Source organism: Mercenaria mercenaria, chromosome 7, assembly GCF_021730395.1.
Source record: "Mercenaria mercenaria strain notata chromosome 7, MADL_Memer_1, whole genome shotgun sequence".
NCBI classification, from domain to species: Eukaryota; Metazoa; Mollusca; class Bivalvia; order Venerida; family Veneridae; genus Mercenaria; species Mercenaria mercenaria.
In genome coordinates, this window is record NC_069367.1 from 30,628,062 (window position 1) to 30,650,770 (window position 22,709).

The 22,709-nt window shown below is 32.7% G+C and overlaps 1 protein-coding gene across 1 annotated transcript; it reads left to right on the plus strand.

The window, feature by feature from the left end:
* The first annotated feature begins 541 nt into the window (after window positions 1–541).
* LOC123554644 (protein phosphatase 1L-like) lies at window positions 542–21,231 on the plus strand. Its single transcript, XM_045344902.2, has 4 exons — window positions 542–1,057; window positions 9,236–9,389; window positions 11,970–12,100; window positions 14,203–21,231. Exons 1-4 carry the CDS (start codon window positions 557–559, stop codon window positions 14,581–14,583), a joined length of 1,167 nt encoding a protein of 388 aa, XP_045200837.2. The 5' UTR covers window positions 542–556; the 3' UTR covers window positions 14,584–21,231.
* Window positions 21,232–22,709: the final 1,478 nt, after the last annotated feature.

A 22,709-nucleotide genomic window follows, 5' to 3' on the forward strand; every position in this document is an offset into this window, starting at 1 on the left:
TTAGACTTATACTTACATACACCACCACTACAACTGGACTATTTTAATAGATTGAAATATCTAATTGACGTGGACAGCATTTCTTTTCTGCATTTGCTAATTTCTTTAATGGTTATTTAAATTTTATGTCCGCTATTTTCATTAATTGGTTTCATTTAAAACATAAAATTCTATTGGTAGGATTAGTTTAGATAACAACCCGCTAGAGTTTTTGTGCCACTTCTTGAATTTCTAAATGATCGTGTCACTTTTTGCGCAAAATTAGTAAGTTAACTAATTACTTAGATCATACATCACCACTACAATTTGGGGTCTCATTTTTGAGCTGATTTTGCAGTTTACAAGTGTGTTTGACTGAAAATATTTTTCTTGCATCAAATATGACCCCCACTTTTCTTTTGATTTTTATTCAGCACTGACAATATTCTTCAATGAAATGTAAGTTACAGACATTTTAAATGGGTCCTGATGTATGCTGTCAATTCATATAGCTATTTAGTGTGTTGTAACCTAAAGGAGGCCAACAATTTAGTCTCTTGACACCTTAAGCCGAGTTATGAAGACGCTCACGGATGTAGAAGACGAGCAAGCACCTGGCGATGCAGACGAAAGCAGAATCCCGGAAGTTGCTGCCAAGTCAAACAAAACTACAAGTTTTCTATTTGACAATGCTAAAATGTCGTATTGGTCATATTTGTGGCGAATGACACGTCGGTATGTGTTGTGTCCAGAGTCATTCATACTTTTGGTTTTTTTAGTGGTGGTTTACAACACATTTGTAAACGTGCCACCGCTCTGGAGGCGAGCGAAAGAAAAATTAGGGATTCCATCCAGAAATAATTTTCACAACATTTATAAGTCAGCAGGCAGCTCTCAACGGAATGAAGATTTATACTGGCCATCAGATCCAAATAAATTATCCTGGGAGTTTAAAAGTCGCAATGCAGCTGCATACTCGATTCAAGGAAGGAGACCTCATATGGAAGATAGATTTCGCGTTCATAATAATGGAAGTAAAGTTGCAATGTATGGAATTTTTGATGGACATGGTGGTGATGTAAGTAATCCCTATGGGGTTGTATGATTAGTAGTAGCATGACTGACAGTCGTATCAATCTGGGGAGCTACTTCAAAAAAAGGAGACACTTTCAGTTTAGTGGTCCCCGGTTGGAAATAGTCATGACGTCATGTTATTTTGGTGGCTGCTACCCCCACACCCCTGCTTTTCCTATTAGTGCTAGTGGCCCCATACCAACGCTATGTTATTTTAACAAGAATTTAAACACAATCCTCCTAAAATAAATAAAGTCTGGGGACCGCTAAAATGGAAGCTACCCCAAAAAGTAATGTTTTATATATGCTTATCGCATAATGCATCAGTTTTCCTTTGATCTTTGCAGTATGTTAAGGTAACTTGACATGAACAACCAAGATGGCGTCACAAAATTAGGGTTGGTCACATTATTTATCCCTATAGACAATATGCTGCTATAGAGGTCTAAAGATGCATTTTAATCATTTAACACACATATAAATAATTGTAAAAATGCATTTAATTTATAAAATTATAAAACCAAATGTTCTGAAACTCACCATGAAAACTAGTCAATTTTTGTGCGTATTTTGCAGAAAAGTTATGTATCCAAACTGAAAAAAATTTGTATCCTCTTATCTTTGAATGTGTCCTTCAGGTGCTTCACCTATGAACAAAAGAACTTATCCACTGAGTTTTATGCTATTTGCTCTGGAATTTCATCAGTAAATTATAAATTTCAATATTTTGTTGCAAATAAATTCAGTAACAAGGGGCTATGCAATTCCAAAAATATGTTTATTGTAAAACTCACCCAGTCCTATGAATGGAAAATTAACCTAAACATAGCTGATTTTGGGTATATTACATTATATTTTATTACCCTTTCATGTTCAAATGAAAAAAAAAATCCTTATCTAAACTGTCTCTGTACTTTTTGGAGGCAACAGAAAATCAAGAAAATGTACTTTATCAGTTACATTAAACATACATTAATTTAGTATGGCCTAAGATCCACACTTTCCATGAGATTTCCATGCAAGTCAGTAAAGTTTTGACATTGAGGGTTATTCAAACAGTAGCAAACACATTTCAACTAGGACAAAGGTTGAAAAAATTGTAAACGTTTTATAAAATTTAAATACAAACAATGTAGAATTACTAAGAAATGAACACATCACTCAAATCTCTTAATATGTGAGGATGTAAAGTCTCAGAAATAAAGACAAAGTAAACTTACATGTACTTTGAATTTTTTTAACGACCCTCATACTGCAAGCAGGTTTCAACTTTTTAGGGTGTAAAATATAGAAATTTATAATTTACTGATGAAATTCCAGAGCAAATAGCATAAAACTCAGTGGATAAGTTCTTTTGTTCATAGGTGGAGCACCTGAAGGACACATTCTAAGATATGAGAATATAAATTGTTTTCAGTTTGGATACATAACTTTTCTGCAAAATGCGCACAAAAATTGACTAGATTTCATGGTGAGTTTCAGAACATTTGATTATATATTTTTATAAGTTAAAAGCATTTTCACAAGTGTTTATGTGTGTGTTAAATGATTAAAATGCATCTTTAGACCCCTGTAGCAGCATCTCGTCTATAAGAGTAAATAATGTGACCAACCCTAATTTCGTGACGCCATCTTGGTTTTCTCTGTCAAGTTACCTTAAACATGGTAACGCACATTAATACTACAGAATCTATGCTGATGTATTACAAAACTGTTACGATATATATCAACACAGAAATCTCTATAGAGTTTCATTAGAAAAAAAACTGTTGCGATATATATCAGCACAGTAAAACTGTTCCAAAATATATAGCAACACTTTTTCTCTGTTGAGGTCCTATCAAGGGAGTATAATTTTTTCCTTTCAAAGAAAAGATGATTTTAGCTCCAATTTACAGTTCACAGAGAAAGAATTATCACAAACACTTACATTTATAAAGTAAAAAAATAAATAAACTAGAATATTTCAAAAACTTGATAGTTATTGCCAAATTCAAAAATACATGAAATATATGAAATTCTGAGATTTCTCAAATGTTTCTTTTTCTTTGATTTTTTTTTTTTTTTACAAACAAAACAACAAGTTTTACAATATGTTTGGCCAGTGAAATGCAAAGATTTAAAACCAATGCAGAAATCTGTTGGATACTTTTATCTGGGGGACACATTTTCTAAAACAGAAGTTTTAGTGTTTCAGTCAGCGAGGCGCAGAAAGGGAATCAAGAGTAAAAATAATAATAATAAACAAATTTAAATGAAAATAAAATATAAATTTTAGTGATAAAACTATGCGATAAAACAGTTATAATATGTAATGCTCGTGTGTTACGAGGATATATCAGAGCTAGGGGTACATCTCGGTATTTTTCTCTGCACATATCTGTCTCGGCCAACCGGCCTCGACGATATGTGCAGGGAAAAATACCCTCGATGTACCCCTAGCTCTGATATATCCTGGTAACACACTCTCACACATACTATAACTATTACCTGTTCCTCGTCTATTCGAGCCCTTGTGTTTTAGTAAAATTCATGCCCATGTAGCATGTTCTTCTATCAGTACCTTGTGTCGTGTAGATTTTAAAATGCCTTGGGAAATATTAGTCATGAAACCACTGAAAAATTGGACAATTACCTGTTTTAATATTTTTTTAATATTTTGCATCAAAAATTGCTTACTTCAAAAGGCAATTACACAGAGGGTAATATTGTGAGCCAAAATTTCAAATTAAAAGCATCCTGAGCATATTTCAACTGTTGTAATTAGTTAACAAGAATTTTATCTTGATATAAATTTGCTTTTAAATGGAAATAGACTGTGCAAACATTAACACTTATTGCCCTACCAAACAAAGGGCTTGAATCAATGAGAAAGTTTTAAAATGATGTGGAGTTTGAAATCCTTCAGTCTTGTGCAAAAAAGTACATAAAAATGTTGATAACATTGTAATTCTTAATGTCCATTGTTAAATGCAAATATTTTTGTAACAACAAATAAAAATTATTTAATTGAACAGGTTTACAAAAATATGCACACCCTAAAAAGATTTAAGAGGCACAAATCAAGGAGAAAGCAGCATAGCTGAAATAAGAATGTTTTTCAAATTAAGAAGCACATTGTCATAATGAAGAATACTGAATCTATTCTGAATGGCTTTTTGACCTAAAGTTTTATTCTTATTTGAATATGATGGTTTTCCTTTAAATACATTAATCTACACCCAAGATACCAATTGGAAATATTAAGCTTTTATTGATACTAAATGACCAGTCTTGCCACTCTTGGGAGTAAAAGCTGTGCACTAATTAAGGCAATTAGTATTTTAGAAGGATCAGCTTTTAAGCATGATGGAAAAAAAACAGATTGGTGATGCATGTCTAGAAAAAATCTCGAAATTAATTAAGAAATAATAAATCTGTTCCTATATTTTATCAGTTAATAAAATATGGGCAGGAGTTTGGATGCGTAATAATTAAATCACGAGTGCGCAGCACGAGTGATTTAATTATTCGCCCATGTTTTATTAATTGATAAAATTATTGGAACATATTTATTATTTCGATTCTAACAACGCAAATAATTCGCATTTAACAGTACTACATTTTCAGCGTAATACGTCATTCGGGTCATATGCTGTTACAATTTACCCCCTATGGTTAGTAAATACTTAGCCAATGGAACGTATATATATTTGTTTATTTTTTATCAGAATTTTGAGAAGTTTAATAATTTAATAATCTAACAGCTCGCAAACTAATTATGAACAGAATCATCAAAATAAGCGAGTTGAACCTGTATTACGAGTGACGAGATTAACTTTTATATGACGTCACATCATTATGACGTCATACTTTATGTCATACATTTATGACGTCACCGCTGAATCATAATTAAGCTAATTGAATTGTTTTACGGACCTACACATAGGTCAGTATGACTTTTTATTATATTTATGTTTTTGAAACGCTGTTTTCAACCGTTTGGCTCTGAAATAATTCGTATGTAATGGAACTGAAGTAGAATCTCTTATGTTACAATCATAGGGGGGTGAAATGTAACAGCCAACCATATTTTATCGTAGATTCATGTATAGGCGATTTCGCTATATGTTTATATAGCAATTGCTGCGGATCGTGTTAGAATGAAAAATAAGTTGCAAGTGACTGCAGTTTGACCAAGTTTAAGAATATAACTCCAATAGGTTAATTATTGATAAAATCAGCTCAGATTGAAAATTACTTGAAGATGTAATCTAAAATATTTTTTAAGTAACTACACGGGCTATGTGTGGTCATTTTGATCTCTTTTGTGAAAAAAAAAAACACATTCAAGTTTGAATATTTTCTTTGAAGAGAAACCTTTGGTACGATATTTTCTACAGAAATTTAAAGTGGCCATCATTTTAAGTATTTCCAGAATAACAGAGAAGAGAGTTATGTAAAGCTATAAACCTGTGTCATAGGAAAAATGACCTGACTGAGATATAGTAGGTAAAAAGATAGTTACATGCATTTGGATCTCAATAACAAATTTATGACCTGTTACAGAAATTGAAAATATTTTTTTATGTTTGAAGATTGCTGGTTTCTAGAAAAAAAAAGAAGTTGTAAAAATTGTAAAAAAACATTTTACTTGATGCACTGATAAATTTTTTTACCTATGTCATGCATTATTTCATCTTTTGCACAAGTATTGGACCAGGGATGAAAAACAATGACTATATAATCACCATACTTCATCCCAAATCAAACCAAAATGAAATATATGTGTTCCAAAATGCTATATGTACCCGCAAAATGTGTATTAAAGTGTATCCTACATTTACAGAATGCAAATATGTAAGGCCTATCAATTTACTTTCAGTGAATATACCTTGAACAAGTATCATTTTAAAGTAGAATTTAATGTAGAAAATAAAACCCTTTAAGTTCGAGTCAGGTTTCATCTCTGTTATATAATATATAACCTATTATTTCACTGTATCTGTTTCATAGGTTGTACATGTAGTACAATTCTTGTATTGTTCCAAAACTGCAGCTGCATTTCTGAATTAAGATGATAGCTATGGACACTGCAGGGTTTTCATTAAAGGCCAGGGGTTGGAATTTTCTTTTGCTTAACCCTTACCCTGCTAAATTTCTGTAATGAACTTATCCATCTTTCAATCTGGACAGCACCATTAACTGTTAAAAGGGGTGCTTACCAAAAAAGATACTGACTGAACGGCGAACAGTGCAGATCTTGATCAGACTGCATGGATCTACACTACGCAAAGGCAGAACCAACCATGTCCAGCATCATAAGGGTTAAGTGGTTTGATTTTGGCCGAGGCAACTTTTCCATGAGCAAATAAATAAAATCTGAAAAGTAGATCCCTCGGAAGCACCAAGAACAATGCAAACAGCGAAAATTGCAGACTCGGATTGATTGTGTCAGTTCATGAGCAGTAATGGAAAATGCAACTCTGCCAGTGCGCTCTACTTTACAACTTCCACCTTCGACTTCAATAATTAAACCTCTTTCCAGTCTATTGTAATTCATATGATATTATATCAAAACCTAAAGCATGTACATTGTAATTATTCTTGTTATTTTTTCACCATCTGTTGTATAAGACAGCTGGCTGTAAACTTTGTTTTGCAGGTACTCATGGCATTATGCAGCAACATTCAAATTTAAATTACACGTTATTGAGTTATGGAGAGTCACTTGCATTCAGACCATGACTAGTCATTTTTATACTATAACAGGAATTAATCATTGTAATATATTACATTAAGTGCAAAAAAAAGATATTTCTCTGTGCACTTCTGGCATTAAAGGAAGTGGAGTCACCACACACTTAAGCAAATGCTCTAATAAAAGCAGCTTGCTTACAGTTGGGATGAATTTTTCGGTGTGTTCATTTCCGCAAACTTTGCATGGAACCTATAATTAAGACAAAAAAGTGGTATACTAAGTGAAAATAGGTGTTACTTGTTGGTAAAAAAAGCAAGTCTCCCTTATTTCAAAAGTGTTTCTCTTTTGAAAAATAGTTTTGCTAACTTTTTAGGATACCTTGCAAAAAAGTTTGTACCACTTGTCAATTTCAGGGACTTAACCTACATTTTATCGTTTCTTGACAGAAAAAAAGCCTCAAAAACGTGAGTGAGCCAAGTATTCTGAAAAAATATATATGTTGATACTACTACTAGTATCATGTTAAAAGGTTTTTAAGATGACTTGTTACTAAATGTTTACATAATGAAGTAAAATTTTGCTTGTTGGTAAGTTTAAGTGCAATAATTGCTATAGGCAACAGTTACTGCATAATTATATAAACTACATTAGGCCTAAAAAAAATTCTTTGTTTCCGGTAACATGCTAAAAAAAATGAGGGTAGGTAGGTCAGAATTTTTTTTTTTTTGAATTGTTTTTTATTGGGAGACTTTTCGGAAATTATTTTTGTGTCAAAAAATGAATACATATGCCTTTAGAGCATCAGTAAGTTGATTTCTAACATCACTGAGAATGTTTAAAGCATAAAAAGTGCAGTTTTGCAAGTTTTTGTTCAAAAGAAAAAAAAAATATTCTCCAAGGCCATAAAAACATTTAGGATCAGGCCAAATATTTAGTGTAGGTCAGGATACCGGAAACAAACAATTTTTTTATGAAAATTTTGTCTGTCCCAGTCTTCTCCATTGTTTAGTGCATTTATTCATCTGAACATAATACTGTATATTTGCATCATAAAAGTTTCATGAAGTACCAAATGTAGATGTTTTGCATGTGAAAATGTTTTTGAATATTTCAGACATGTTAAATGTAGCAAACAAAAATAATAGAATAACTATTGGTTTAGGTCACACTTTTACACTGATTATTCTTGTTGAATGAAAGATTATTAATTAAGCAAACTGCGGTCACTTATGATAAATATGTTGTGAGAATATAGTAAACAAATTGTACATCATATAACACTTAGCATTTGGGAGAAACTTATGTATGCTTTTTAGCTTGCAAATATTTTCCATTAACAATTCCACACCACAAAATTAACCACTTGTACATATATTGATTTTACATTGTTTTATTCAGCTTTCAAATGGATATAAAACATTATCAGTTACTTATTGGTATATTATGGTTTCAATATTATTTCTGTTTGTTCATGTCTACTATCTAATTATGCCCTCTGTCAAAGAAGAAAGGATATCTATATAAATTGTTATGCTCATTATCAGTCTGTGCGTTGGTTGGTCTTTCCAGTAAAGATTGTTCAGTTTCCAGTTAATAACTAGAGAACACAATTAATGGTCTCATAATGGTCATACTACATAGGATGATTGCTTGTGTTCATAAGATGATTTCTGTTACCTTGGTGCCATTTAGGTAAAAGGTCACATTGACCTTGAGACTGAAAAATAGTTTCTACTCGATAACTTAGAACACTTTCTCATACAGTCATCAAACGTCATAGTATTATTGCCTATGATCAGTAGATGACACCTGTTGTTTTTGGTACATTAGGTTGACATTCAAGGAAACACAGTTTTGGGGGCAATATGTTAAAGGTCAAGGTCAGAGTGACCATGAGACTTGGAATGGTTTCTACTTAGTAACTTTTTAAAGAACGATTTGGTATACTTTATAGGACTTTTGCCTGTGGTCAGTAGATGATCTCTATTTTTTCGGATTCAGTAAGTCAAAGGCAAAGGTGACAGTGACCTTGATAAGAGAAAAGAGTTATAAAAATAAGTTACTGCTGAATAACGGCAATCCACAAGCATGACTGACTGTGATCAGTAGATAACCCTAATTGTTTTTGGGGTCAAGGGACAAGGTCATAGTGGTCTCAGGGCTAAAAATGGGACAGGCAATTATTGGGTCATTTAGGAGAAGTTGGGGAGCATATGACTTGTGTTTTACAAACAGCTGTTTGTGAATTGATTACTGTAAGAGATACTGTCACAGTTCTTGCCTATGTAACAGAAAAAAAGTCAGGTTTAAAAAAGCAGATATTCAGGTCTCTCATGTTTAACAAAATCTCAGACTTGTAGAATATTTTGAAGATCATCAAGCTCTAATTAAAGAAGCTGAAAGTATGACATGTTTTATAGTACAAAGCAGTCTCTCCAGAAACAGATGCGATATTAGAAAAAAAAAGTTGCCCTGAAGAATATTTTCCTTGTATAATTTCAGTTTGTAGCACAGTATGCTAAAGAAAAGCTGTTTTCCATGGTGCTGTCAAATGTTAACGACAATGATGAAGAACATGGAGAGATATTAACGAAGCAAATTTTAGAAGTTGATGAAGAGATTCTTCAGCATGTGAAACAACAAGCAGATATTTCAGGTACGGTGTGTAACAACTCTACAATTAGTCCAGATAATAGGACATCGAAGGACAGTTTGATAACTTTTAATTTGTTCAAGTTTTAGAATTCTTTTATATGACAGTGTCATCCAGCTGGTTTATGAAAGGTATGTGGTTCTACCGAGGTTCCCACTTAGCTAGTGAGGCATCTTGCGCTCTTCCTGCACCATCAAAAGCTTGAAAGTCACCCTATGACTTATAATTGTGTTGGTGTGACCTTAGACCCGACAAAAACAGAAAAAAAATAACCCAAAAGGTAATGTTCTAAAATGGGGGTTTAGATAGCTTTGTTGATTTTGTGGATAGGATTATTATTTCTCTATTGAATCCATGAAGGAATTATATGAAAGAGATTCTGTTACACCCTGGCTTCATCTCAGTGGACAGGACATCTTGATTGTCCCCACCCACAAAAGGTATCTTCCCCGTAGGTACCCATTTGCCCTTCATTGCCCTAGTTTTAATGTTGTTGTTTTTTCTTTTTGGAACTACTGAAGCAGTCCGTTTATTTTCTTTAAAACATCAATAATGTACAATAATAATAGTTACAAAAGTATGCTATATATATATCATTAACAATCGTTATTGTTTCATAATACATTTGAATTTCTAAGATATTCTCATACTTGTCAAACTATTTAAAGAAAAAATAAATATAACATTATCAAAACCGGTATGTAGTTTGTATCTTTAAATTGCGCACAATATCTGGACAGCCTCAAAATAATTTTGAAGTTGTCTTTATGCGACGAATATTCATAAAATTAAAAATCCATGAAGGAATTATATGAAAGAGATTCTGTTACACCCTGGCTTCATCTCAGTGGACAGGACATCTTGATTGTCCCTACCCCCAAAAGGTATCTTCCCCGTAGGTACCCATTTACCCTTCATTGCCCTAGTTTTAATGTTAGTCATTTTAGTTTCACTAAAGTTGTACCACGCAATTATAACAACAGATAACAGTACTGTTGGCGTCCATTCAAAAGATTACTTTTGTTTCGGTTTGAAATTTTATATGTGCTGCCTAGATTATTGAAGATTCAAATAACAAGTCACAGATTCTCAGGTACAATGCTTAAAATCAATATCTATATTCTGTTAAAAATGATTAGTATTGTTTGAGATAGGGCAAGATAATTAGCAATATGAATTTGTGTCAACATTGTAAAAAGCTTCACTGGTCACAGGTTGAGGCAATTTTACCTATACTGATACCTTGTATACCAATACTGTGATACACTTGACACTTAGGATAATGACGGATGAAAATGAGTTAACAATTGTTTTCTCATTCATCTGTGTTCAGTGTATTTTGTTCTTTTTGGGGTTTAAATGTTTAAAGGTAGAATAAATATAAATAAATCAAACATAATGAAATTCTACCTTTTACACTGTCACAATGGTTTTGTTGACAACACAGCTGACTGAAAGTAAGGCTTGTTATAATTTGAATACCCAGTGTATATCCACAATTTCCAACAATTTTGTTTTTCTGTTAACCCATGATAAGAGTCTGACCATTTTCAGGGAATACAGACAGTTTAAAGAAGATTAAATCAAATCTATTTTTAATGCAAGGATACAGCAGACCAAGTTTAGTGAAGTTCTAACCAGGAGATGTAGGTCATCATGATTTTAACATGCATATAATGCGACATATTTGTACATTGTTTTAGTAACTAAATATCTATACTTAAAGGTGGTCAATCACATTTAAACAACATTTAATGACATTTTTTACTTTTTGTATATTCTGGTAGAGAATTATTTAAGGAACAAAAAGACCGATTACATAGAGTTAGATTCCTGTTTGAAATGTATATTTTATTATTTTTATAAAATTTTGTAATTACTCCCCTTTAATATGAAAGTATATGAAAAGCTGGGTATTTCTTTTTATTTCGATACAATGTCTAGTTTTACATTTGCATTTGATAGACATATCGGCTATTGAAATGCAAGTTTTAAAGCTGTGTGTAGCTTCTGAATTCATTTATTTCCAATCTATCTTGGTTGCACAACCAAGATAGGCAAAGGGAGGTAATAATAATTTTTCAAACTTGCGTTTCTAATGAATTCCATCTAAATACAAAATTTTTAATGCAAATATTTTACAAATATATTACAATATTTCTAATATTTATACATTTCCTTAGGCAAAGTATGTTTATCAAATTTATACTTATGATAAAATAACTCTATCTTGGTTGGGCAACCAGGATAGGAAAATGAAATTTTAAAAATACCTCCAGTGAAAATCTAATTTGTATTAAGTGTTAAGTGAACATAAATTAGTGTAAATGATCAGATGCTAAAGTTTCGAACAAATCCGTTACATGGCCAAAATCTGATTATCCACCTTTAAAAGTTTAGGGTTTTAAAAAAAAAAAAGAAACAGTATAATTGTATTTGTGAGAAAACTTGCTGTATTAAACAAACATTGGTCAATGTGTACACTTATAGGAAAATAGGAACATACTGATACTGGTATGTGTTATTACAGTTAGTACTTATTATGTTACATTGTACATGAATCTGTTTGCAATTTACTTACAGGATCAACAGCTCTTGTTGCCATGGTTACCAGTGATACTCTGACAGTTGCTAATGTTGGTGACTCTAGAGGTGTAATGTGTGATAAAGATGGCAAAACTGTTCTTCTTTCTGTCGATCATAAACCAAATGAGGTAAAATAATGTTTGTATATGACAGTGTCAGTTTAGTAGTTAATAACAGTGTTTGAAGAGACATTTGAAAAATCCTTGAACTTAGTTAGTCCTTGAAAACTTCTTGGAAAGGACTGAAAATTCTAAAAGATCTTTAAATATACTTGAATATTTGGGGAATACTGCTTGAATTTGACCCAAAACTCTTTGAAAAAAGTTCCATCAGGATTTTGGTTTGTAGAAAGAATGAATATTTAAAGAAAAGAAAATGAAGACAGTTTGAAAGAAAATACGGTATATAAGTGACTTACCAATCCTGAGATGAACTAGTAGCAGTCAGAAGTTGTGGCTTATGAGTTTGACTACATTTGAGCCGCACCATGAGAAAACCAGCTCATTTTATAGTAACTTATACAGGGTGCGATTTCTAGTATACTTACATTGTTTCTAGAAGTAGTTATATCTCCCAGACTCCCACATGTAGTTTGGGAGACATATTGATTTAGTGCTGTCTGTCTGTCACAAAGTTTGTCCACATAACTCCTTCAACAACATTGCCAAACTTCCCAGGTGTGAATATTACCAAGATTAGATGTGTGTATTGTTGTTTCAGCAGAGTTATGGCTCTTGATTAGTCAAATTTTAAGATGTTTTGGCCACTTGTCTTATATTATTTCATGAATTAATTTCCACATAAACTCACAGGAGTGATCAGTGCCAAGCCTCATGGTGCATATTTTTGGCATATTCCAGTTTGATAATTTTCTGTGGGGTTATGGCCCTTGGTTAGTCAAATTTTATGATGTTATGGCCATTCCTCTTTTATTGTTGTTTGGAATTTCACCAAACCTTACAGGAGTTATCAGTATCAAGCCTTATTTTGGATAAAATGAGCATGTTCCAGTTCAGTGATTTTCAGTGGAGAAAGAGCCATTTATTTGTTGTATTTTTCCTTGTCTGGTCAGCTTCACTTATACAACAAGCAGGAATTACATCAGCCTATACAAAAGTGATAATATCCAAATCATGTTGTGCATATCGTCAGCATGTTCCAGTTTGAAATTATCCGGCAGAGTTGTGGCCCTTGTTTCATCCAATTTTATGATGTTTTAGCCACTTCTCTTATATAATAGGGTGGATTTCTCCAAACCTTACAGGAGTGATCAGTGCCTTGTCTTACTATGCATATTATGGACATGTTCTACTTCAGTGTTATCTAGCAGAGTTATGGCCCTTAATTTGTGGCATTTTACAAATTCTACATGATGAGTGGTGGGAGACATACATTTTTCATGAAAAACAACCTCTAGTTGATAAATGTTGTTTGGAATTTGATTCAAGTCATGATTTCGAGGAGAACAGTCTTTGAAAAAGTATAAGAAACACTTGAAAAGTTCTTGAATTGTGTCATGAACCATGGTAAAAAGACATGCAGTAGGAAGGTTTAAGTTAGAAATATTTTTCTCCATTATGATTTGAATAAAAATGATACTCGAGTCTTTCGTCCTTCATGACTGATTTGTGCGAGGAAGTTTGTAAGTTAGTTGTGTAGAAGAGGCTTAAACCATGGATGTATAACTAAAAGAACTGTTGAAAATGGTATTAAACAGGGGAAAAAAAGAAAGAAAATACTGGTATTCAGGTTTATATACTTTTGAAATTATGATTTGGTTTTGAGATAAGTGTGAAATTTGTAAATAAGGTTAAGTCTCCAATGCTTACTTAGTTGGTGAGATTTGTGCAGCTTAGTGTCTAGCTGTCTTCTTGCAGTATGTGCTTATTATGGAAAAATTTCACTATACATATAAAATAAAAATTTAGTGCCAGCGCTGATTTAGTTGTTTAGGTGTCAGCCGCATAATCTAGAGATTGAAGTCTTGAACAATACATCCCTGTTGTCCAAATCATACCTTGGTCAAAGCAGCTGTTTTTTTTTTTTATTTTAATTCGTGGATGTCAGATTTTGATTATATATGTAAAATGAACTGGAAATGTTCATTGGGATGTAATTTCGTTGAGTGACACAACCACAAATCCCTGAAAATGAATGTCTCATGAATATTAATGATTACACTGTAATATGTATAATTTCTTGACTCATTTTTTGTTTGTTTTGATTCCAGACAAAAGAACATCAAAGAATAAAAGATGCTGGTGGTTTTGTGGGATTTTATGGCGTTTGGCGGGTGGCAGGGATCCTTGCTACCTCTAGGGCTCTCGGCGACTACCCTTTGAAAGACAAACGTTTTATCATTGCCGAACCAGACATTTTAACATTTAATCTAAGAGAAGTTCAACCTAAATTTATAATTTTAGCTACAGATGGTTTATGGGATTGCTTTTCAAATGAGGAGGCGGTGCAATTTATTTTAGAACGTTTAGATGAACCTCATTTTGGTGCTAAAAGTCTTATTTTACAAGCGTATTATCGTGGGTCGCTAGATAATATAACTGTTATGGTAATAAAGTTTGATAAAAGTAATTTTGAAACTAAAAAAAGCTAGTAAAGGTTTGGTTGTTATATCTGTTTTTTGTTAATTTTATTTTGTTTTTACTTCTACCACTACCATATTTTTCAAATTGTTTTTCTCAAAATCTATATACTCTGTCAAGTACTTGGTTTTTAGTACACTTTGTTTTATACTCATTTAATGTGTAAAGTTTTATATATGTATTCCTCTAAAGATATATTCTGTTAGTTGCATGTTTCATCAAAGAAAGTTAAACAAATTTTTCTTTAAGAGTGTACAAATGTTTTCTTTAAGGATATCCGGCATTTTGAAAAGTGTTTCTTTGAATATTTCTTTCTATTAACAATTTTCATGCCGGATATTAATGCTAAATCATTAAAGACAAAATGTCTTAGAAGCTAATGTTCTTCAAGCTCACAGGGTGTGAAGAAATTTCTTAACTGTAGAAAAATCTTAACTAAAGTGATTGATTTGACATGCAGATATGTTTCTGATATTTTTTAACACATTGAATCACGACCTTTTAAAACAATGTGTGAATATGCAACAGTATTTTAATGAGTAGGATAACATTTTGGTGCATTTTTCTCCTATACTGAACAATTTTGTTTACATTGTAATTTTACACATTCAGTTCATATGATGTCAAAGTGCATACTGGTAATTTCTAATTCTTTAAGTGAATGGAGTTATTGCCCCTTGCAAGAGAAGTTTTTTTTTCAAATTTGGGAAAAAATCATTTTGTACACCATTAGCTTTTACGTCACAACCACACTGGATTTGAATTGAAGACTTACATTGTTTTATATTTTTAGCTGTGTATGAATATTTTTGTTAACAATACACTATAAGCTGTTGTAAAGCAGCAAAGTATGTGACAGATGGCTTGAATGTGCTATAAACTCAAATTTTTCTGTGATTTCTTATGTAACAGCTATTCCTATATGTTGTCTGAAAATCTTTGTATTGAATTTTAATAGAAATTGTAACATTTTGCTTGATGCAATGGGTAGAAACAATTATTGGCATCATGTTAAACTTACAGGGCTGTCAATGGGAAAAATGGTAGCTTCTTCAAAAATCAAATTTGTTTTTTTATAAAAGGAAAAGTATTCTCAAGGGATTTACTTCAGCTATATTTGCAGTCTGTAGGTAGTAGCAAAAATAAATACCCATGAAAGTGCTTTTATTAATTAATTAATTTTTAGAATAGATAGTCAGTTATATTTCACAAGATGGCTATATATCATGAATCTATACTGGGCACTTCAATACAAATTTTTAAAAAGCAAACTGAGCCACACGAAATATCTTGTTTTACATTATCAGTAGATATCAGCATTTCCAAGATAAGTTGCCTATACTGCTGTTTGTTCAGAAGGATGTTTTTGTATGAAAGCTGCAACCTAAAATATTTTTTTTGCAAGATTCTGTTAAATTTAGTTTTTAATTTATTGACAAGAAAGTTTTTGATGTGGTATTTTTCTTTGACACAAAAACATTTTGATAAATATTGACTTTGTTTGTGAATGGATATTTACAGAACTTTACTGGTATCTTAGTTAGCATAAATGCAACATAGCTTTGCAAATATTGTGTTAAATTAAAAAAAAAAAGCAACAAACAAGTTTTCTTTTGAGATTGTGATTTTGCAAGATTTACAAAATGGAAAAAAAATTTAACCATAAAATTGATATTATTAAAGCAGAAATTTTATTGGCAGCATTTTTGAAATGTTTTTATTTCATACCACGCCTTGACAAAATATTTTTTAAAATAATATGAATCTAAAAAAGAAATCTGATGTTTTCTGTTGCCATTTTTAGATCAGCAGTTACTGACATGTTACATTGTTTTGTATATCAGTAGGTTTATAGAGTATGGTCTATATTATTATGTCTCCCACACCACTGTGGTGGGAGACATTGATTTAGTCCTGTCTGTGTGTGTGTGTGTCCGTCTGTCACAAATCTTGTCCGTGCTCTAAGTTTTAAACATTTCTCATCCAAGTTTCATCAAACTTGAACATAATGTGTTTGCCAATAAGTCCTCGGCCAAGTTTGATAAATAGCCAAATCGGCCTAGGCACTTCAGAATTATGGCCCTTGAATTACTGAAAATACAGATGCCTGTGATATATGTATTGGTGCAGGGTTGACTCAAATACATAATTATACAGATGGTTAGGCAGTTGTGGGAGGCATGTGCTTTTCTCAAAAGCAGCTCTAGTTTATGTATATGTCTGTTAATGTAGTATTGATATTTTATGTTTTTTCATTCCACAGTCTAGTTTAATTAATTTTCCATTGTAGGAGTGGAGCCCTTCCTCAAACTAACCTTTACTTAGTGCAATATTTGAAAAATGGTTTATAGGCATATAACTGATAGGCTATATGTAATACTGGTATGCATTAACCCTTATCATTTTGGGTACAATTGATTCTGCCTTTGCAACCAGTGTAGATCATGATCAGACTGCACAGATGCACTGTTTGTCATTCATTCTGTACCTTTTTGGTAAGCACCCCTTTTAACAGTTAATGGTACTGTCCAAGCTGAAAAATGGACAAGTTCATTATAGAAATTCAGCATGGTAAGGGTTAATTTCAGTGTTGGATTCTGAATAGTCTCTAAAGGAACCTTTTCAAATTCAATATCAGCCTAAACATATCCAATTGAATATATAGATGTGCAATAAAAACCTAAGGAGGTATTAATCTATGATTTAAGTCTGAAATGTTGAATTTTCTTTTTCTTCTTTTGCATTGTAACAGCCTATGTGGAACTTTACATGAATGTCTGCAGCAACAGATAGCAAAAATGAACTGATCATTATTTGACCTTAGGTTAAAACACATTGCAGATATTTTAACTTCTTTGTGCTCGACATAACTGCAGACAAAACTGCAATTCCACTGGTCACTAAATGATGCAAAATAGATTACCTACTTGCCAGTCTCAAATGTAGGTTTCAGATTTTAAGCACTGTATTCATCTGAAACTACAAAATATTTTTTTAATGCTTTTTATTCTTACTTTAGCATATATATTAATGAAACTTTGCAGATTGACACTCTGTAGCTAAAGGCAGCTCTTTGAAATTGTTTATGTGTAGATATACTTTAAACAGTTTAAAGTTATGGCAAATTCAGTATTTGTCGTTCTTTAGTTTAAGTATCAGACTTCAAATGTTGAGGCTGAAAGCAATCCTTTATGTTTACATGGCACAAAATCCCAAAATTTGGGCCTGCTAAACATGAAGTATTGCCCATTGCCATGGCACGGGTTATGCCAACGGGCTGATACAGTTTTGAAACCAGTTCAATTATTCTTTGGTTTACTTTTAAACAAGTTTTATACAGTCAAACCTGTCTGAAAAAATTCCTTTGGAAAAAAAAAAATTAAATGGTGTTTTTATTTGAAAGTTGAGATTTTATGAAGGGGCAAAATTCGCAACAAATGTTTCAGAAAAAAAGATGGTAGTCCTTAGACCCAAGTGGTTTCTGTTCATGTGTGGTTCTAATATTATGTTTGACTGTACTGTCTTAAAGCATGAATAAAGTAGATCTTTAGCATTTACATTTTTTCAAATATGTTTTTCTTAGTCTATTTGTATACATGGGTATGTGCTACGTTTGAATGCATAATGTTATCTGCTTTGTTTAATTGCATTTAGCTGAAAATAAATTTAGCAGAAAATAGAATAAATTGCCTTTAGCTGAAAATAAATTGCCTTACTGCTGAAAATAAAATATACTGCCTTTAGCTAAAATAAATTGCTTTTAGCTTAAAAGACTATGAAATTATTATCCTGTAACAGGCATTATTGTTTTTGACTGCATGGTTGTGTCATTCTACAAATTTAAATTCCAGTGAACAAAATTCATTTGAAATAGAAATCCATAAGTTAACCCTTTGCCTGCTGGCGGCAAGTGATTCTGCCTTTGCGACCAGTGCAGACCAAGATCAGCCTGCACATCCGTGCAGTCTGATCATGGTCTGCACTGTTCGCTGTTCAGTCAGTAAATTTTCAGTTAAAACCCCTTCGAATAATAAATGGTATTGCCCATATTGAAAGATGGACCAGTCCATTTTAGAAATTTAGCAGGCTAAGGGTTAATTAAATTCTTCCCAGAAAATAGCTGCTTTGGCCAAAACCATGAAATACTATCTTTAAGATGAGTCTGGTGAAAGCTGGTGGGCAGCATTACCAGTATTGTATCAACTTTCAATTTTTCTGCAAAGACTAATCTCTATTTTTGTGTAGATTTTGTCAAATCTTATTTGATATTCTTGAAAGGAAAACTTGGTATCAAATCTGGTATTGCTTCAAAAGTAGTCTCCTTATTTATGTCCAAAATGACTAATTCTCACTTTGAAAGTTTGAAAAAAAAAAAGAATCTCTCTGATATGCAAAGTAATGAATGGATTGTCAAACACCTGTACAGTCCAGATGTAATGTTTTTCATCTTTTCATTGTTCTATGTTAATTCATATTGTCAATCAGGTATATGTTTTTTTAACCATTCCATGTTAAGCATTTTTCATTTGTTATCTCTAAATTTAGCTAAAGGCCTGTTTAACTCACACCGAGTAGAAGGTGCTCATGGTGAGCCATTATGATAAGACTGTGCTGGTAATCCATCGTCGTCCTTTGTGCAACTTGTGTTGTCAACATTTTGACTGTTAACGCTCAAGTGACCAATCTTAATCAAACTGTTTTCCCCTTGAGAAAGTCTTGGACAATTTCATTACTGGGTCATCTGGGATCAAAAGCTTGGCTACTACATGTAGATCAGTTACATGTAATAGGAAAACTTTTTAAACACTTCAGAGGCCATATTTTCTATCAAATTGTCCTCAACCTTTGTCAGAATTCATATTTTCTATCAAATTGTCCTCAACCTTTGTCAGAATGTTTGTCTCTATGAAATTTAGTTAAAATTTGAACCTATGGTACCGGACATCTGGAACTAGTAGGAAACTAGGTCATATCATAGAAAAACATTTTCTTCCTACCTGTCCTTTTTGAGACTAGGCTGGAATGTTTGTCTGTTTAGGATAGATCTGGGATAAATTAGGTTATTAGGTCAGATCATAGAAAAACTTCCTTAACACTTTGGTGGCCTTTTTCAACTTTGTAATAAATCTTTATCAGAATGTTTGTCTCTATCAAATCTAGGTTAACCCTTATCATGCTGGACACAATCGATTCTGCCTTTGCAACCAGTGATCAAGATCTGCACTGTTCGCCATTCAGTCAGCACCAGTTTGATAATCATTCCTTCTAATAGTTAATGGTACAGTCCAAATTGAATGATGGGCAAGTTCATTCTAGAAAATTAGCATGGTAAGGGTTAAATTGAAAAGTGAGGTACTTGATCTTGTGTAGTATCATGTATGCCATTAGGTTGTGTTATTGAAAAACTTGATGCATGATCTACCTGATTAACATAAAATATGGTCAAAATGCTTGTCTCTATGAAAACTGTGTCAAATTAGATACCAGGTTACCTTCGGTAAGAAATAGGTCTGGTGAGTGATACAGGGCCCTCTTATTTTACTAGTAATGTTAAGTGAATAATAGTTATTTGTGTATTTCCATTATATATGGATGGTCAAAAGTTTGATGTAATTTACCATAGAAATGATTCAGCTGCTCTCAAGTCAGAAAGTAAAAACGTATGCTTTGAACTTTCCTTTTAATGTAAAGGGAAGTAATTTATTTACAAATGTGTATTTCATGAATTGCTATCGATTTCTGAAAACAAATTGCAGATTTGTTCTTTAGTTTTCAGAACTTACGCAGTAATGTTTGCAATTTCCACTTACATCAGTCTAAAAGATCTTTCACAAATGATCCTGGTCACCTGTACTGGAGTTTACACATTTTCATTTTTAAAGAAAAATCAGTTTTGTTGAATTTGGTCAATATTTCTGTAATACATTGAATTTTGTTTAGAAATATAGTTACCATACTAACAAGAGCAGAACTTTTGACAGTCTGTTCAACATATTTATCTTTTTTCATCATGTGAAACAAAAATGAGACACTCGTTTCAGTGTGATAACATTTGATATTTTAAAATGGTTTGTGCGAATGTTTAGCATCTACTATCCATAAACATTGAAAAGACCTCCTACAAATTTTTGTTATTATATGTTAATGATAGGGTAATATTTATATGAGCCAAACCATGAGAAAACCAACATAGTGGCTTTGCGACCAGTATGGATCCAGACCAGTCACCAGCTGCACATCTGTGCAGTCTGGTCAGGATCCATGTTGTTTACTAACGGTTTCTCTAATTGCAGTAGACTTTGAAAGCAAACAGCATGGATCCTGACCAGACTGCGTGGATGCGCAGGTTGGTCTTGATCCATGCTGGTCGCAAATGCACTATGTTGGTTTTCTCATGGTGCAGCTCAAATTGTGAATGCATCAGTTATTTTAAGGTAGTGGACAGATAATGACACTCAGCAAGGTCTGTACAATTATGCATTGTTGTTAGGCATTCAACATTCTTCTTGCATAATTGCTCATGGCGTTCCGTACTGAGATAGATTTCAAAGAATTCATAATTAGCAGGATGTCATTTTGGGTCCGCTACCTTAAGACAGGTATTTATATTCTTATTGCTGTCTTGATGTCCTGCATGAGCAATAAAAGATAAAAAATAATTTTGTTTTTTATGTTTACATTTCATCTGTAGCATTCTGCCTCTCTCTTGTTAGCTCATCTGATTTTTTGAAAAAAAATGATGAGTTATTGTCATCACTTGAGCGGTTGTCGGCGTCGGCGTCGGCGTCTGCGTCGGCGTTGCCTGGTAAAGTTTTATGTTTAGGTCAGCTTTTCTCCTAAACTATCAAAGCTATTGCTTTGAAACTTGGAATACTTGTTCACCATCATAAGCTGACCCTGTATAGCAAGAAACATAACTCCATCTTGCTTTTTGCAAGATTTATGGCCCCTTTTGTACTTAGAAAATATCAGATTCTTGGTTAAGTTTTATGTTTAGGTCAACTTTTCTCCTAAACTATCAAAGCTATTGCTTTGAAACTTGGAATACTTGTTCACCATCATAAGCTGACCCTGTACATCAAGAAACATAACTCCATCTTGCTTTTTGCAGGATTTATTCCCCCTTTTGGACTTAGAAAATCAGTTTTCTTGGTTAAGTTTTATGTTTAGGTCAGCTTTTATCCTAAACTATCAAAGCTATTGCTTTAAAACTTGCAACACTTGTTCACCATCATAAGTTGACCCTGTACAGCAAGAAACATAACTCCGTCCTGCTTTTTGCAAGATTTATGGCCCCTTTTGGACTTAGAAAATATCAGATTTCTTGGTTAAGTTTTATGTTTAGGTCAACTTTTTCTCTTAAACTATCAAAGCTATTGCTTTGAAACTTGCATCACTTGTTCACCATCATAAGCTGACCCTGTACAGCAAGCAACATAACTCCATCTTGCTTTTTGCAATAATTATTGCCCCTTTTGGACTTAGAAAATCATTTTCTTGGTTGAGTATTATGTTTAAGTCAACTTTTCTCATAAACTATCAAAGCTATTGCTTTAAAACTTGCAACAGTTTTTCACCATCATAAGTGGACACTGTACATCAAGAAACATAACTCTATCCTGCTTTTTGCAAGAATGATGGCCCTTTTTAGACTTAGAAAATCATGGGTAGGACAATATTTCTATTACACAAAAAAAAATCAGATGAGCGTCAGCACCCGCAAGGCGGTGCTCTTGTTAATTTTCCACTTACAAAGTCTGCTGAAGTCAAGACATCTTAATCCTAATGCAGACAATGAAATTTTCTGTTTTCTCCCTAGGCTCATTTCAACAGAGTTGGAAATAAGAGATAGCCATGCTAAAGAACAAATATTAAAACAGTGTTTAAACATTAAAGTTATTCTCCATTACTAGTGTATGTTTTCATCTATTTTAACCTTACCCTGCTAAATTTCTAAAATGGGCAAGTCCATCATTCAATTTTGGCAATACCATTTATTATTTGAAGGGAAGTTCACTGAAAATTTTCTGACTGAATAGCGAACAGTGCAGACCATGATTAGCTGCTCGGATGTGCAGGCTAATCTTGGTCTACACTGGTCGCAAAGGCAGAATAACTCGCCGCCAGCTGGCTCAAG